Source organism: Diachasma alloeum, unplaced genomic scaffold, assembly GCF_001412515.2.
Source record: "Diachasma alloeum isolate Michigan unplaced genomic scaffold, Dall2.0 Dall_scaffold_00284, whole genome shotgun sequence".
NCBI lineage: Eukaryota > Metazoa > Arthropoda > Insecta > Hymenoptera > Braconidae > Diachasma > Diachasma alloeum.
In genome coordinates, this window is record NW_021680423.1 from 861,617 (window position 1) to 879,625 (window position 18,009).

The 18,009-nt window shown below is 34.3% G+C and overlaps 2 protein-coding genes across 2 annotated transcripts; one reads left to right on the forward strand and one right to left on the reverse strand.

Moving 5' to 3' along the window:
* Positions 1-3,265: 3,265 nt before the first annotated feature.
* Positions 3,266-11,480, reverse strand: LOC107038452 (ragulator complex protein LAMTOR1). Its single transcript, XM_015257547.2, has 6 exons — positions 11,125-11,480; positions 10,757-11,010; positions 10,435-10,511; positions 10,251-10,340; positions 9,138-9,336; positions 3,266-3,962 (listed from the first exon to the last, which is right to left on the reverse strand). Exons 2-6 carry the CDS (start codon positions 10,799-10,801, stop codon positions 3,873-3,875), a joined length of 501 nt encoding a protein of 166 aa, XP_015113033.1. The 5' UTR covers positions 10,802-11,010; positions 11,125-11,480; the 3' UTR covers positions 3,266-3,872.
* Positions 11,028-17,267, forward strand: LOC107038451 (probable asparagine--tRNA ligase, mitochondrial). The gene is made up of 4 exons (XM_015257545.2): positions 11,028-11,492; positions 13,692-14,260; positions 15,429-15,876; positions 15,957-17,267. The coding sequence occupies exons 1-4, from the start codon at positions 11,364-11,366 to the stop codon at positions 16,215-16,217; spliced, it is 1,407 nt and encodes a 468-aa protein (XP_015113031.1). The 5' UTR covers positions 11,028-11,363; the 3' UTR covers positions 16,218-17,267.
* The last annotated feature ends 742 nt before the right edge of the window (positions 17,268-18,009 follow it).

Sequence of the window (18,009 nt, forward strand, 5' to 3'; positions counted from 1 at the left end):
GAGTCCCATGTCAAATTTACGACTTGTATGTATTCCTAAAATTTAGGAAGCATTACTATGCTATGGTAATGATTCCTATGGGGTATGGTATTACACACTATGGGCGATGGTACNCCTCTGACCAATCCGGATTTGATCAGGACGAATGGATCCGAACTTGATCAAGTCAACTGTATGAAAACCGGATGACCTGTCTATCTGTGTCAATAACAATTATCAATGATAATTAATCCAAAACAAAAGATAATTCAATTTTTTCACCGTAGGCCGCCTCTCTTAATGAATCTCTACTGTTATTACCTCTGAAAAAGCTTATCATTTTCTTACCGATGCTGGGGATCGAACCGGGGACCCTATGATGGTTAATCCTATACCCTAAATACTACGCTATTTTTTTTTTTAATATGTTTATTTAGCCAAATGTTTTACAAAATAATAATACTATAGTTTTTTTTATAGTCTACGGAAAAAACATGAGAAAACGTAGCTTAGATGATTAAGAAATAGTTGGAGAATACATGCGGGCTATGCTCGCTTCGCATCTCAGAATAACTATGATAATTGGATAGATAATGGCTCTTGTCTTTCTTCAATTTGTGTGTCTGTGGCATTTTTTTTTTGTTGCAAAAAAAATAGTAACCAGAAATTGGCAAGTAAAACTGGTAATAACATGGTTTAATTTGCGTCTTAAGAACTAGGCTCTTATAGGTAGGGGAGGATGGGGCAAAACGGTCCCCCTTCAATCGTCACTATTTTCCGATTCAATAATCCGATTGGGATGAGTTAGAGCTCGTTTTGAAGAATGAAAAATTATCTTCAAAATGAGATTGAAACTGGGAATTTTCACAATGTCATTCACAAGTTATTGACAATTGAAGGGGGGCCGTTTTGCCCCACCCTCCCCTAATAATAAAAACTACTACATACATTATGTACAGATAAAAGGGAGGGAAATAATTACAGGAGGAGAGAGATAGATAAGCTGTCTTGGTGGGAGTCAGGTAACCACCAGTAAAGTTTGTGAAATATTCTATAATCATAGTTTTTATCTCTATCTGATAGACTAGTATCACATGTTATGAGATTCTTGTCAGTTACACAGTCTATGTTTTCTTTGTATGTAATTCTAGTTGGCTGATTATCCCTTTTGGCATGATAAATAATTGGAATATTGTTTGAGTTTTGAATTAGGTTTTTTTTGTCTAAATAAACAAAGGCTTCAGGGGGAATAAAACCTGAGGTTAGAGTTTTTGCTAGATAATTGTCTTCAGTATAGAAGGGAGCTCCAATTAAATTGTTTATATAAATGTATTTTGAAGACTTATAGATGTGATTCCTAATGAGTTGGAGTATGAAGCAGTCTATTCTGTGAACATTAGCTTCCTTGTAAATCTTATGATTACTATAAAATTTTTGATAGATTGAGGGGTTCGGAATTTGCCTAGACTTGTTCTCAGGCACTTTCTTTCGAAGGCTCGCAGTAGTTCCATTTGTCTGTTATTTATTGTAAACCATATTGGACACCCATATGTGAGTATGGGCCTGACTAGTGCTTGGTTGCATATTATTTTAATTCTTACATGTAAATGTTTGTTCTTAAATAGTTTCAAGCAAGCTCTAAAGGCATTGTTCGCTTTGTTTAGTTGAGTTTGAACATAGCTTCTGAAGTTTAGTTTGTTGTCGAAGTAAATACCTAAATATCTTACAACATTTTTATGTGAAATGTCAATATCAGATCCATCTTTTTTTCCATTAAGTTTGAAATTTTTCCTGTTTTTACACATATCAGTACAAGCTGGACTCTATTAGTTCTATTTAGCTCTATTAGGGGTAAACAGAATTGTTTCATATTTGCTGGGGTTTATTTTAAGTTTCCAATTGACGTAATCGTTAATTTTGTTGTCGATGGCTTGTAAATTTTGTTGAACTTCTGTTACTGTTTTATTTGAGTAATATATGAGTAGGTCATCGGCAAATGCCAGTGCTTTTTTATCTGGAGCATTGTTCAGATCAAAAAGATTCAATAAATCACGAGTGTATAAATTAAATAATATTGGTGAATTGACGGTTCCTTGTTGAAGGCCGTTCTTGACCAGGAAGCTCTTGTTGGAGTTTATTGACCCATTTGTTACGATGAAGTTTTTGTCATGTATCATATTGAAGATTATTTTTAGAAGATGACTGGGAAAACTCATTTTTATTATTATTAGTAATTTATAAATAAGGCCACCTAACCAAATGGTGTCGAAGGCCTTTTATAAGAACCACTACGCTATCACGCTATTACTATTGAGTAAATTGTACATTACCTATATGATTTGTATCGGGGTAATCGCTGAATTTACGATTATTCCTGATCTGGCAGATGTGGGCGTGTATTCTCAGAGATAAAATATGTTCAATTAAATTTTTATTTATTTTATTAATGAATAATAATAATGATAATAAATAATAACTCTAATAAATGAATAGACATTCGATGATTTTTTTTCTCAAGATCATTTGCGTGTAAGTTTGATACTCCTCTAATACGTATTTACGACATCATCATCCCTCCCTTCTGTGCATTTGAGAAGGGCTGGCTGTTAATTAAATTGATTAATTTAATTTAATTTATTAAATTAAATTGATTTAATTTATTTTAATTATAGTATAATGATCCTTTTTAAAGATTGAAAATAATTATTGATAATGGTTGATAAAGCTTAATTATAATAGTATAATGATAGTTAATTTAATTATCTGAAAAACTTATTAAAATTAATGTCAGGTGGACCGAATCTGAATCTGATCATTTTCTCTTCATCATTTTCTTCATTTTCTTTTCTTTGATCATTGACCCCGTTCAAATGCCGATCAAAGACATCAAATTCGAATATGATGTAATTGGGGTCAGGCAGCCGACCTCAGGGTGAGATCGTGCCTACCTGATCAGAACTTGATCTGAACCCGCCTGTAGTTTTTCGGATCCGATCTGCTGGATCAGAACTTGGTCAGGTTCTCATCAGGAATCACCGGATCAGTCGAACCTTACAAAAACCTGATCAAGTTCTGATCGAACTTCAGGTGGGCCTGAAGCAATTTCCACTCGGGTCATTGATGAAAATCTTTGTAATTGAATTTCGAACTAATTTCGAAGGGAAAAATTAAAATTCGCATAACCACCAATTTTTGTCCAATCCCCCAGAATAGTGCGAAATCTTTCATTAAAAGGGAAGATCTGGCCTGAAATTTTTTACAGGCAGAATGATCAAGTCAATTTTTATATCACAATGCCATAGTATAATTCATTTTTACACATTTTAATTACAAGTACATTATCTATATCTAATAATTTTAGGGTTGCATTATTCTCATATATGAACATAAGTATTCTAGGATATAAAGCTCGATATTTATATTTTACACACTCCATCAGAGAGTCTCCTTTGTATAATTAAATCATAATTTTAATCAAATAATTACTTAGTTCTTTCTCTCCGATTTTTTTAGCGAAAGCTCAAAATGTTTTCTTTCTTCATTCTTCCGCGTCCATATTCAGGGACAAATTACAAAGTTTCATCCATAGCTCATTACTGACTGAATGATTGAATTCGAACAAAACAACAATTATTCAACAATATCACATATGCTTGAATGGTTGTTCACAAAATTCAAATGAAAGTCGATATGAAGACGATGAAAAAAATGACAGAAAAATTCACGATTCAGAATTTAAGAGAGCCACTTGATTCTATGTGAGATTAATGGATAATTCATCTAGAATAAATATAATTCATTTCCAGTTGAATTTATTAGGCTTTTCATGGCTGAAGCACGAATTGAAGCTCAGCTGGGCTTGGAGAATCCTTTACCTCAGGATTTACTGGTAATCACGCGAGAAACGGCACCACCAGATCCTCTTTATGCTCGACTTTGACATCATTCAACGCAATCACTGCGTTTCTGAGCATATTTGTAATCTGTGGAAATTAAATGAAAAAATTTAGGGTTAATTATTTTTCGATCCTAACGTAAAGCCTGCACTCTTCGGATATCACGGACAGTTTTATAAACAATTTTTTTTAGATTCTTAGCACGAAACGTTGAGGTGTTTCATGCGAAAAAGGTAAACAATGACATTCATCTGGAAGTCAGAATGTTTATAATCACAATTAAAATTGTCTATGAATTTTCCTTGAATTTTTTCAGGTTTCCTTTTCAAGTTATTAACGATTGAAGTCGCTTCTTACACAGAGCCTCTTATAGAATTTTTCATTTCATTTTTCAACTTCGCACGAAACTGCTGAAACGCATGAAACCATCTGAGCTGATAATATAATTTCATGCTAAACAGAAAAATCTCCATAAGAGCCCATGTCTAAGCAACAACTTCAATCGCTAATAACTTGAATTGTGATTATAAATATTCTACATGAATTCCAGATGAAGCTCATTATTTACCTTTTTCGCACGAAACACCTTAAGTGACTATATAATTTGGACAGCAGTTACCATCAAGGTAGAAAATGTCAATCCAGTTTTTTTCTAAGGTGAACCAACGACCGAAGAATCAAATTCTGACTAGCTTCATAATAATGTTCTCCAGTATGTAAGAATTCGTATCTTTCAACATAATCATTTCAACCTAGAAAAAAAAAGGATTGAAATTTTCTGCTCACATGGTAATTGCCGTCTAAGTTACGTAGCCGCTTATCCCTAGAAAACACGATTTTCTTAAGATTGTCCCTATGTTTTTCATAGATAATATTTATACTAGTCCCCAGCTATGGAAAAAAATGCTAACAAGCTGTACTACACAGTTCAGTAGATAATAAATAATGAAATCCGGGCATCTAACACGCGTGGCATAGGCCAAACAGGGGTTGTGGGTTCCCCCGAACATCATTTTTCCATCCTATGAGAAAATGGTTCTTACGATGTCAACTCTGCGATATTCAACTCTAAAAACTGGTAATTTCGGAAATCATTTCCTATTTGATTTTTAAAAAATTAACAAATGATTTCTTAATTAATTCAAACGGGTATTGTTGTCTGCATCAATAACACGTGAGGAGAGAAAAACTCAATAACTTATGAGAATGCAATAAATTAAGCCATTTAGAATTTTTTCCGGAAATTCATAGGGACTAACTTTTGGGTCTGATTGCCTTGTTGCCTTGGAATATACCTTAACCCTCTAAGGTGAAAGTCGGCCTGAGTAGTAATTTGTCCGGCGGAATGGGGACGGACAATTCGTACAGAAAGTGTGGGTGTAGTGGTGGAATCGCCCATTCACCTCAGAGGGTTAACAATCATGATATTTCAGGAAGGTTATAGTACATTAGAGTACAAGGGCACAAATTTCGTTTTCAACGAATGTGTAGTTTACAGGCCGAGCCGGAGGCGAAGTCTGTACACACATTCGTTGAAAACGAAATTTATTACCGAGTGCTCTATAATATTTTATGTCAAGTCGTGCAGAAGTCGAGTTTTGAGCAGGCTGCGCGAAGCGCAGCGTGCGATAAACTCGACTTATTGCACGGCGCGACATAAAAAAATTAAAATTTGGAAGATATCTTCTGTTAGCCTGAACGTCGACAATAAATCACAAAAAAACCGTCGAACGTGATTCGTATTAATTTACCACAAAATAAAAAGAAGGTCACAGTGTAAAACCTGACATAAATACTGTTCAAACCAGATCTCATTTCGGCGGAGACTCAATGAAAGCAAATACTGCAATTCCTTTATGTTGAGAATTATTGTTTTTTTCTGCAGTAGAAAAGTAATGGATGAATGTTTCCAAAATGTATGACTCATGCGAAAAATTTTTCTATTATTTATTGTCTATGGGAAGTACAACAAAGGATCGTTCCAAGTTTTCGATTCCCGCCCGATAATGATAACCGGTTGATCAAAGATAACTATCGAAAAATCATACATCCCGTCCTTCAATTAATGTATTAGGATTGGCAATTTTATTGCGAACGGAGAAATGGAATGTGAAGCAAGTGAGTTATTGCTTTTGTGTTCTTCAAAGAATGGCTATTTTTCTTAATAAATTTGCAACATCCTACGGAACGGATAATTTGTACATGATCTTTTAATGGTTCATAACTTCATTTGTGGACGTCCGCATGAAAAGGGACCACTTTGTCGATATGGAGTTATATATACTCTGATAATATTTATAACATTGCGCACATTTTGAGCCCAAAATGATCCTCATAGGGTCAAAAATGACGTCGCCGGAGAAAATGAAAAAAACAATTCAACCTTGATGTAAATGGGAGTTGCTGAGACAGAAACGTGAATATCTTGAAAACTAGAATCGACAAAGTGGTTCCTTTTCCTGCGGACGTCCACATATTATTGTATTTAATTGAATTATTCTTTGCTCTGTCGTGATAGATTTTCAGTCCATGTAAAGCTCTCCAATAGGGTGAACAGTCCAATTGCGGGCCCCCCCCCCCCTCATTAACGGAACACTGAAATATTTTGCCAGATTTCAGGAATATTTACCTATCTATTGAATCGATTTTTTTGATTAAGTCGATATTTCCATTTATAATATGAGAATATATTTGGTGGTCTATCTGTTGTTTTCCGCTCAATAATGGAAATAAACCCTGCCGACTGTCATTTTCAGCCACTTTGCGACAGGTGAGTTGTTAGATGTAACACTGTAACCACTAATTTGCTGAGCGAAGTTACTTGAGTTAATAATCATCAAATGTCTTAAGTCCAGACTAATATTGTTCCTAAAAGCTTTATTTTGTCATATTTTTGCATTGATTTTATCTCAAAGTTCTTATGGCTAGAAACATATGGGTGTTCCGCCATTTGGGCTGGGTTTTCATGGTATTTGATATCGGCGGAACACTGATGTTTTCGATTGGCACGTGCCGTAGTGGTTCAGTTGAAAGTATGTAAATAATTGATAAGTTGAAAATATAATGATATTTATGTTTCAATTCCTTGCTAAATTGTTCTGACCAATTCATATACAAACAAAGTCGAGTTTATGGGATCGACATTACTCATTTTTACGTTTGTTTACTAGTTCTTTGCATAATAAAATCCGCATTACAATTTCAATGTTCAATTATAATCTGAACTTGTTAACATTTTTCTGTAAAAATATCCTTATTACTTCGGGTTCCTAACCCTTCACCGTCTCATAAAGTTCTAATGTTCCGTAATTGGCCACACGAAGTTCCATATTTGGCAAAAGTGTTCCGTAATAGGTCTTTTGGATTTGAACTTAATTTTTTATTTTTCCCGATTATTTCTCATGACATAATGTTTTTTTCTTTTTTTTCTGAAATCTACTGAATTTGGAATCGACCAGTATTTTTTTTTATTTTTTCAAGAAATAGTTCATTTTCAAATTATTGTCTGAACGTCCGAAGAGCGTTAATTGTTGGATAATTAGACTGTTCACCCTACAGCGAATCAATTAAAAACGTCACATACAGACATGATTTAAAATAGCATTCTTTTTAGTAATCCCACAAAATTCAACCGTCCTAATGAAAAAAATTTAGGAACCTTAAATTTCTACAACTACGATGTTTTCATCCGTAACTAAAAATCGTATAACTCAATTTAATCGTGGAATTATCGGTTGGTTGTATCACCTCACGTTTTTTAAACGATTTATTACACGGTGCAACAAAATTTAAATGGGTTGAACCTCGAAAAGCCAACTAATACAGTCCTATAGTATTTTTGCACTGATTTCACATCCATTTGAGAAATCTCTCTACCACGTCTAGTTTTGGGAAAAAAATGTTGAAGTATCGAAAACAGGGCAAAGTGCATAATCTCAAATATTTTAAAAAGGAATTTGCGCATAATTTGGTTAAAAAAAACAATGATGTGAGAAAACTGATTTTAATAATGAACTGATCTCCTGCTCAATTCGTTGGGTATAATAGGATCCTGCAATATCGGACGGCTGTAGGACTGGGGTTTTCCATGGTTTCCGTTACATTCCTGGCCTGAATGGGGTGCAGTTGGATTTATTACGGAAAATTACGGAAGGAGAAAGTCAATTTACCAGTTCATGATCTTCAGGGGCAATAGGGTCAGCAGAAAGGATTTTTTCAGGGGCTGGAACATCCTTCAATAAGCAAGGATTCGCTTGTGGAACCTTGACACCACCTGACTCTATCCTCTTAGCATACGCCCGCGATCTGTCCATGTACTCATGTTGCTCCAAATTGTGGGAATCAAGGGCACCAACATCAATAACATTTCTGTTGACAACAATAAAAACAAAGAATCAAAAATAGATATTAGTATTATTCTTCGTGTGTCTAGAAACCGAAGAGTTTCAACAGGATTCATCGAAAAACCCCTTCCGTAGGACTTTTTTTCTTGCCAAAATTCTTTGAACCTTCACGCCAAAGATAAGGTGAACCGTCCAGCGTTAATAGCAATTTAACGCCCCGATGGACTATCTTTCGAACGTTATCTCGATTGTTGTTCCATCTTCATAATCTAAAATGTATCACGATTTCCATTGGATTTTACATCACGCAGCAGTCCCCAAAATTATTGGTGTACAATTAAAAAAAGTAGAAAAAAACTGAACATTTTCAATGAGCGTTTTTAATAAAGATTAAGAAATAAGTCCGATGGAGAGGAAATAGCGAATGGATAATTTATCATGGTAACCAACGATCTGACAGCCATTAGATACATCAAATTATCAATTTGCAATTTCCTCCCTATTGGGTTTATTCCCCAATATTATTCAAAAACACTATGAAAATGGTCATCTTTTTTTCGGCGTTTTTTTTATTGTGACACCCGGGCCTTAAGTATAGTATTTCGTAAGACTTCATGGTTTCATAGAATCATTGAATTAGAGTTGTGAACATTGCATTGGTTTTTGAAGANCAAAGTGCATAATCTCAAATATTTTAAAAAGGAATTTGCGCATAATTTGGTTAAAAAAAACAATGATGTGAGAAAACTGATTTTAATAATGAACTGATCTCCTGCTCAATTCGTTGGGTATAATAGGATCCTGCAATATCGGACGGCTGTAGGACTGGGGTTTTCCATGGTTTCCGTTACATTCCTGGCCTGAATGGGGTGCAGTTGGATTTATTACGGAAAATTACGGAAGGAGAAAGTCAATTTACCAGTTCATGATCTTCAGGGGCAATAGGGTCAGCAGAAAGGATTTTTTCAGGGGCTGGAACATCCTTCAATAAGCAAGGATTCGCTTGTGGAACCTTGACACCACCTGACTCTATCCTCTTAGCATACGCCCGCGATCTGTCCATGTACTCATGTTGCTCCAAATTGTGGGAATCAAGGGCACCAACATCAATAACATTTCTGTTGACAACAATAAAAACAAAGAATCAAAAATAGATATTAGTATTATTCTTCGTGTGTCTAGAAACCGAAGAGTTTCAACAGGATTCATCGAAAAACCCCTTCCGTAGGACTTTTTTTCTTGCCAAAATTCTTTGAACCTTCACGCCAAAGATAAGGTGAACCGTCCAGCGTTAATAGCAATTTAACGCCCCGATGGACTATCTTTCGAACGTTATCTCGATTGTTGTTCCATCTTCATAATCTAAAATGTATCACGATTTCCATTGGATTTTACATCACGCAGCAGTCCCCAAAATTATTGGTGTACAATTAAAAAAAGTAGAAAAAAACTGAACATTTTCAATGAGCGTTTTTAATAAAGATTAAGAAATAAGTCCGATGGAGAGGAAATAGCGAATGGATAATTTATCATGGTAACCAACGATCTGACAGCCATTAGATACATCAAATTATCAATTTGCAATTTCCTCCCTATTGGGTTTATTCCCCAATATTATTCAAAAACACTATGAAAATGGTCATCTTTTTTTCGGCGTTTTTTTTATTGTGACACCCGGGCCTTAAGTATAGTATTTCGTAAGACTTCATGGTTTCATAGAATCATTGAATTAGAGTTGTGAACATTGCATTGGTTTTTGAAGAGGATAACAGTTCGATTTTATTGCATTATGTATTTGTTCTGCAATAAATATGTAAATTAGTTCGATCACCGGACATATTTGAACACTGGTCGGCCTACCCTATTTTTAAAAAAAGTACTAGGAGGCTACGCCTAGTATTTTTATAAAAGCTCCCATTCGGAAGCAAAATACTCTGATGTAGTTTCGAATGAGTCCCTGTTTGTACAATTAACAATTTCTCATGAAAAAAGTTTATTGATGCTTTGCCCTAAATTGGAGAAAAAAACTCACGCTGCAGTTTCATGGAGAATCCTAGTCAGTGCACTTTGCTCATCTGTTTTCTTTGGTACTGAGCTTGCGTACTGATTTACATAATCATCACTGCACAGAAGAAACAATTTCATGAATAAAATTAGAAAATTCGTGATACATTCTTTTAATTCTGAACAAATGGGTATTCATTTTGTTGTTTTACCTATGAACTCTGGGTATATTCGTATTATTACTGACGGGATCAACCAACAGATGTGTCCTCTCATTAACCTCCGAACCCTGAAAAAATTTTATCAAGCGAAATAATGAACAACGAAGAGACCATTGAAAAAACGCCTCTAACCCTAAAAAGCAATAAATTCCACAAGTATGTACTTATCACTCAATTATAACTAAACCGGAATAATCGGTACGTAAATCCCCCTTACAACCGATTAATAATTGTTTATGCATGTATACACATTTTAACTGAGCGGATAACAACAGACTAAAAAGTATAAAATTGGAATGAAACATCACTATACCTGAGGTCCACTGTCCTTCTGGAATAAACTGCAACAGCATCCCATTTTCACCAGATCCAGCCAGATTGTTTTTTGGTGCCAAAAACCACTCTCTAATCACTGGAAAATTGATTAACTGTGTAGAACTATTTTCTACTCTGAGAACTATGATAATTCTGTGCGCATATTTCGTTGAGACTGATTTGGTGCGTTTTGATCGTTTTGATATGTTGATTTGTGGGTGAATCAGCTGTCGTAATATGTGCTGTTTTATCCTGTCGGTAAAATAACTGTTTTGAACATTGAAAATGGCAATCGTTGAGAATGGAAAACTATGTCAAGTATCATAAAAACGACGTTCAAATAAAAATGATAAAAATTATACATACACTAAACCATTATCAGCGTTCAATTTATCCTTTGTTATTGTGAGACATGATGAGGATGTAATCTAATTTTACGAAAACATTACAAGTGTTGAAATGGTGAAGAACAACAATGCCCTAACCCCTGTTTATCCCGTCTGCAGTCCACTAACCCCTGTTCGACTCGTCAGTGCTCCGATGTTGTCCCTAACCTCGAAATAATACTCCAAAATTGCGCTCGGGATCTACAAAACCACTCCAAAATGCTGCCCGGATGTTTGAAACACTTGTTGACACCTCGGGGTTTCCAAAAATTTCCTGGAGTCCATAGTTTTCCAAATATTTCAGAAGCCAATGCTAAGGAATCGTTGGGAAAACGGACTAGAGTGCAGGTTAGTGTGATCGAAAGTCGTTTAATCCAATGAATTTCACGTGTACTGAATTTAATTATGAATTCAGTGATAAATAAGTCGTAAGGCGACATATATTCATCATGAATATCTTCAGAGATAAGTGAAATAGAGCGATTTACAAGAAATGCTCTCATCGAAATTGGAGAATCTACCTTGAATTTTTAGGAATTGTCGAAAAAATAATTTTCAACAACAAGGAATTTCTTGCAGATTTTTCCAAATCCAAATGGCGTAGACAACATTCTAAGAAGTCCAAGAAGTCATTGCTAGAATTTAACTATTGTGAATTAAACATTTCCATGAAATTATCCTATAAAAAATTCTAGGGACGATTCCACATAGAATTCAGAAGAATTCTCCTCTATTCCGATGCAAAAGTTTCTGTGAATATAATCTAATACATATTTTCTATTTAAACTCCCTAAACGCGCTTTTTTCTGATACTTATTGAAGCATTCAAACCTACACATTTACTCCGATTTATAAAAATATTACATATACGGTCCATTATGTGAGCAGAGATCTCTTTCTTAAATATCTACATTGATTTGTCTCTGTCTTCAAGGCTCTAATGTTGAGTGTATTGAGAAAGACATATTTTCCTCTTTGAATTTATTGCACAATTACAATCTTTCCACCTTACATGATTCAAGTCCTTAAAACTTCTGAATTTACATTTCCTGATGGTTTATGAAGTATTTTTTATTGAAAACAAAAATTTCCCTATTCTGGAAACACTAACCGAATCGAAATAATAATAATTGAATGTCCTAGAAGATGATATGATTGTCAATATTACGGAAATGAAGAGCATATAATTTTAATTATTTTTATTTGTTGTGACTTAATCGACCCTCAATTGAAATACAATTGATTAATATTCTTGATAATTTAAGGTAATTGAGGGTGTTCACAAAGTGCTTTCGATGGTATAAGATGGGTTTCTAAGATTTTTTTAAGAACAAAAATTGATTTGGGAAGCCATGGAAGTTATGCGAAATTAACAAAATAGATATCAATTATTTTCGTAGCCATGTGTTTTTTGCTTCCGAATGAAAGCATTGGAATCGTTCACATTCAAGTTTTGGATTTTTTATGTTACATCGACCCATTATGATCCAAAAAGTCTGAAAATGCAATTTTTAGACCGTGTCGGTACGTATGTGTGTGGTCAAGTTTTTCTTCAATTACTCGCTAATGAATGGATGGAACTGAATCTTTTTTTTAAATGTAGATATTATTGAGCCCTATCGATCGCCATTCATTAAAATTTAATTCATCATATTATTTTTTTATTTTTTGAATTTTTTCGAAAATCGGTAGTCCCACGATAACTAAAAAATGTTCTGAATTGATTGAATGATGACTTAAAAAGTTTGTTTGGATGTCTCTTTGACCGAGTACGAAGATGAAGGCGATAGCATAAATAGTTATTTTGATTTATTCAACAATTTTCAAAAATTTTGTATTTTTTGACAATCAGAATTTCGGGGATATATTTGAATATCATGCTTCAAATGAATTCAATCATAGTTTCAAATGTTTATTTTAATGTCATTAAGTCGGAATTGAAAGATGATTACGATAGCTATATTGGTTGATTTGATTTTTATGATGATTGTAGAAAATTTTGAATTTTTCATGAATTTCCCTGAAAGTGAGTTTTCTGATGGTTTCTTCAAACGTGATGTTTCAAATTCATTCAAGTATGTGAAAATAATATTTTACATTAATATTTTATCGAAGGGCTGAGGGGACAGATAGAACTGTAAAAAAGACAATCGATTGTATAGAAGAAAAGGGATAATAAGAATAATGATGATGATAACATTTAACTAAGTTGAAAATCTGACAAAATTAGGTGAAAGGAAATCTAATTCAATTTAATAAAATGAAATAAACAATGAATGGTACATGATAGACAGAAATGATGTCCAAAATAACCATTCGGAAGCAAATTGCTAATTTATTAACAAAGATATCTCTACTATATACAATACAAGAGCAATTTCCCACTTATTTGTTAGTATTAGATAATAACGTTATATTCAATTTGACTTTTAATTTTAGCAAGAAACGAATGGGTACGAGAATTATTGGAATCCATTTCTCTACCTATAAAGTTTTTTCATACTTCATTTATAAACTTTTACATTTTGTTGTCGGTTTTATGTTTAGGGATGGGTCCGAGCACTTCGTAAAATGAAGGACAACATTTTTCTGGACATAAACGATGGATCCACCAATCAGCATTTACAAATCGTCATGAAGAAAGACTTGAAACCAGATAATTTGTGTTATGGAAGCAGTATCAGTATAATCGGTGAAGTAGCAAGTGCCCCAAATGGCAGAGCAGAAGTGAGAGCTGAAGAGGTTGAAGTCCTTGGTACCTGTGATCTCGATAGTTATCCATTTTTACCGAGGAAACAATATAGCCAGGAATATATTAGACAATACTTGCACTTGAGACCCAGAACACGACAATTCTCGAGTGTTCTGAGGCTAAGGGACTTGGCTACGTCAGCTGTAGGTGAGCACATGCGGAGTCGAGGTTTTGTTAATGTACACACACCAATTTTAACTTCTAACGATTGCGAGGGGGCTGGGGAGGTGTTTAACGTTGTGCCAGATAGTGTTGAGTTGATTGATAGTATGAAGAAAGAAGGAAAGAATCGGGAGGAGACGTATTTCGATGCTAAAACATTTTTGACTGTCTCAGGGCAGTTGCATTTGGAGATTACAGCAAGGTGATTTGAAGGGATTGAAAAAAGGCAAATAGTATATGTGATTAGAAGGTAACGAACTCCTTGTATCTTTGTGACATTTCGAATAGTGTTTTCGTCTCTTATTATTATTATTATTATTGTTATTAATTTTTATGAACGAAAACTCTAGCAACTGCACAATATACTAATTTAGTAATCGCAGTTGTTTGTTGCAAAAAATAAACGACTAGGCAAGAATACGATTCTCAAATTCAAGATATTTAAGGGGAGACTACTATGAGTTTTAAAAGTCGCGGGCTATTGAAGTGCGATTTCTCATGCACTGAAGATCAATTATATATGTCTAAAAACGAATAATTAGTGCAAAAAAAAATTGTTTATTGTTCGTTTGCCCCGCAGATGCTTAAAATGTTAAAAATAGTCCAGGGCCTCGAATTTTTAAGCTACAGACCCTCAAAATTAAAAAAAAAATGGGTACAATAACAATTAAGAATTGGTTTTTTGCAATTCGACCCCTACACAGCTAGTTTCGTTTTGTTCAACATAAAAATTTGGGCCATTCATGTTTTTGATATATAATTTTTTTCTTCAAAATTGTCTAAAAATGTACATAAAAACAATCATGAGTCACTGTTTCCATATACGACATCTTAATCAGTATAAATGTACAAATACTTTAATCTCGAATAGTTCCTCATGTTCAGTCAATTTTTTAATTTAAAAAAACTGCATGAGTCAAATATCGAAAAAGGGTCAAGCAATTGTTTTTCTGCGCATTTTTTCGAAAATTTTAGGGAAAAAAGTTGACCATCTCAAAATGTGAGTAGTACTACGTGGATAATGGACAATAGATAAACGATGGATTTTTTCACACGAATTATTAGTTTTTACTCATATGGAATATGGCAGAAACATAAACATTCTAACTTCAATAACTCGTGATTTTTTAAACTTATAGTACTCTCTTTTTAAAGAAGTTCGTTACCTTTTAAAATGATCTGATCGGTTTAATAATTCAAAGATGACCTCCACTAGAATGAAAACAAAAAACTGTGTAGAAATTCTTCCCCATTCTTCAACAATTCGCATTATACCGATCGGTTCTCTTCGATAAATTATATAGCAATTTAATTCACGAGATCTTCTGGTCGATTATCCTTAATTACTAATTACTGATCAATTCTTTCAGGGCTTTGTCAAGAGTATACACGTTTGGACCAACATTTAGAGCAGAAAATTCTAAGTCACGATTGCATCTTTCTGAGTTCTATATGATAGAAGCTGAAATGGCATTTGTGGATAATGTAGAAGACGTGGCTGCTGAGGCTGAGCTTCTTGTCAAGGGAGTCACTTCTACTTTGTTCGAGAGGGGTGCAGCGGATGCTCAGAACCTTGGTGCCGCTCCACCAGCGTGGTTGGATAAATCCTTCGGAGTTTTCACCTATGGTGAGGCTTTCGATATACTCGACAGGCACTCTGATAAGCTTGCAGTCGACGTGAAAAGAGGAGAAGCTCTCTCGAAGGAGCAAGAGTTGTTTCTGGTTGAATTCAACGGAGGAATTCCTGTTTTTATACTCAATTGGCCAAAGAATATTAAACCGTTTTACATGAAGGAGTGCAAGGACGATGATACCAAGGTAAAGATGATTTTTCAATTATGTAGAATTTGAAAGAAAAATGTTTCCTTTCAAGTTTACGTTTTTTTGGATTCCTTCAGGTTGCAGCAATGGATCTTCTAGCGCCACAAGTCGGTGAACTGTTTGGTGGAAGTCTTCGTGAAGACAACTACGAAAAGCTCCAAGAGAAAATTCCACCCACAGGTGATGTCTCCTGGTATTTGGACCTCAGGAAATATGGAAATGTGCCCACTGGGGGATTTGGAATGGGTTTTGAAAGATATTTACAGGCAGTACTAGGCATTGCGAATATAAAAGACGTAATACCTTTCCCCAGGTGGCCACACAATTGCAGTCTGTGAGATGAATTATCCTAGGGCATTACGTGTATGATTTAGACATCATTTTTGACGTCATTTCTTTATTCACATAACGAAGTGACGTCGTAACGTAAGAATAAATTTTGATAATTGTCTTTTGAATTTACACCGCCTTGAGGTTAACTTATTATTGGAACATTGAGGTTGACTTATTGTTGAGGCATTGAACATCAAGGTATATCCCAAGACAATACCACCCAAGAGTTAGTTCCTATGGATTTCCAGAAAAAATTCTAAATGACTCAATTTATTGAATTTCACCACACTTCTTTTTTTGTCTGCTCATCTTAATAAGTTGGACTTATTAAGAAATTCGTTTTCTAGGTATTTTTAAAAAATAACACTTCATGGTATGCTTGGAATGGTATGCTTCATATTCAATTTGCATCGAAATCGAAAAAAGCCGCTTGAAATAGTATGAAACACCCCATATACGAAATCTTAATCAGTACAAAATAGTATAATTTTTTTTGAATCTACGTTTTCGGAATTTTTCAATATAGCACGGATTCGTTTTTCAAGAATATCATAAGAACCGTTTTGCCTCACATGCTAGAAGCGCGCATTTCATTATTTACCATCTCCTAACTGTGTAGTACAGTTAGTTAGATTTTTTTTCAATAGCTGGCGAATATTATAATCATTATCTATGAAAAACATGAGGACAATCGTTAAAAAACCCCGTTTTCTAGGAATATACCTTGAGAGAGTCATCGGAATATAAGGTTCAGTAGTTGAATTTCAGAAGGAAATTATGAAAATTTTTGGTTATCGTTATTTTTACCATCGTATTTCGACCATTTATCTGGTCTAGTTCTTCTGCAAGAAGTTCAGTGATGATTTTGTTTGTTCATAATGATTAATTGAAGACCTGAGAACTCACATCGGAATGCTCAGTTTAATTGACTTTGAATGATGATTGAGAAAAATAAACACAACAGATTTGATATTAATTATTTCTCATCCGTGTATTCTCACTTTGTACAAAAAATTAAAATAATGGTTACATTATTAAATGGTCATTAATCAATATTATATAGTACAATAATTTGCTTCGCTGGGTATTTTAGTACTTTTAGTTGAATTCCACCACACTCCTTCTGTTGTCTCCTCGTCTTACTAAGTTGGACTTATTAATTGTCTTATTTACAATTGGTTCTTTCCAGCATTCACCCTATGGACTGTTCCACGTAACGTTCTACAAGGCACCCTGAAAATTAAAATTGATTATTAGCTAGGTTATTGGATCATTTCATTGTATGAATAAAAGAGGATTGTGTTAGAAGGAATTCAAATATTACGTCACACGATTAGGGGGGGGGGGGGGTTCAGTAGTTTATGACGCTCTGTTATGATAGGAGGGCAGGGGGTTCCCTAAGTTGTGATGTCGCACCATATGTTGTTCCAATTTTTAATCGAAAAAATTGAAAATACTATTTTTTCTCGTGCCCTTTTCTTTCGAAAAAAATAGTTCTTCGAATTACTCAAAGGGTTACAAAGAGGAATTTCGGAATGGCGTGATGGCAACAATTGCATGAAGATTTAATTAGTAATGATTTCTCCCACTTTTTATTCTTTCTGTTTTAAATTCAATTTTATGAAGAAGCTAAAAAATTTGCTATAACAGGGCAGCGGAGTCGTGGATCGATGTTTGTGACAACTTGTGAATAATGGGGGAAAGGGCGTCTAAAAAGTCAAAAAATGGGTTACGTAATTTTTGAATGACCCCTCAGAGTTAAAAAATAAATGAACTAAGAGTGGTATATCATAATTT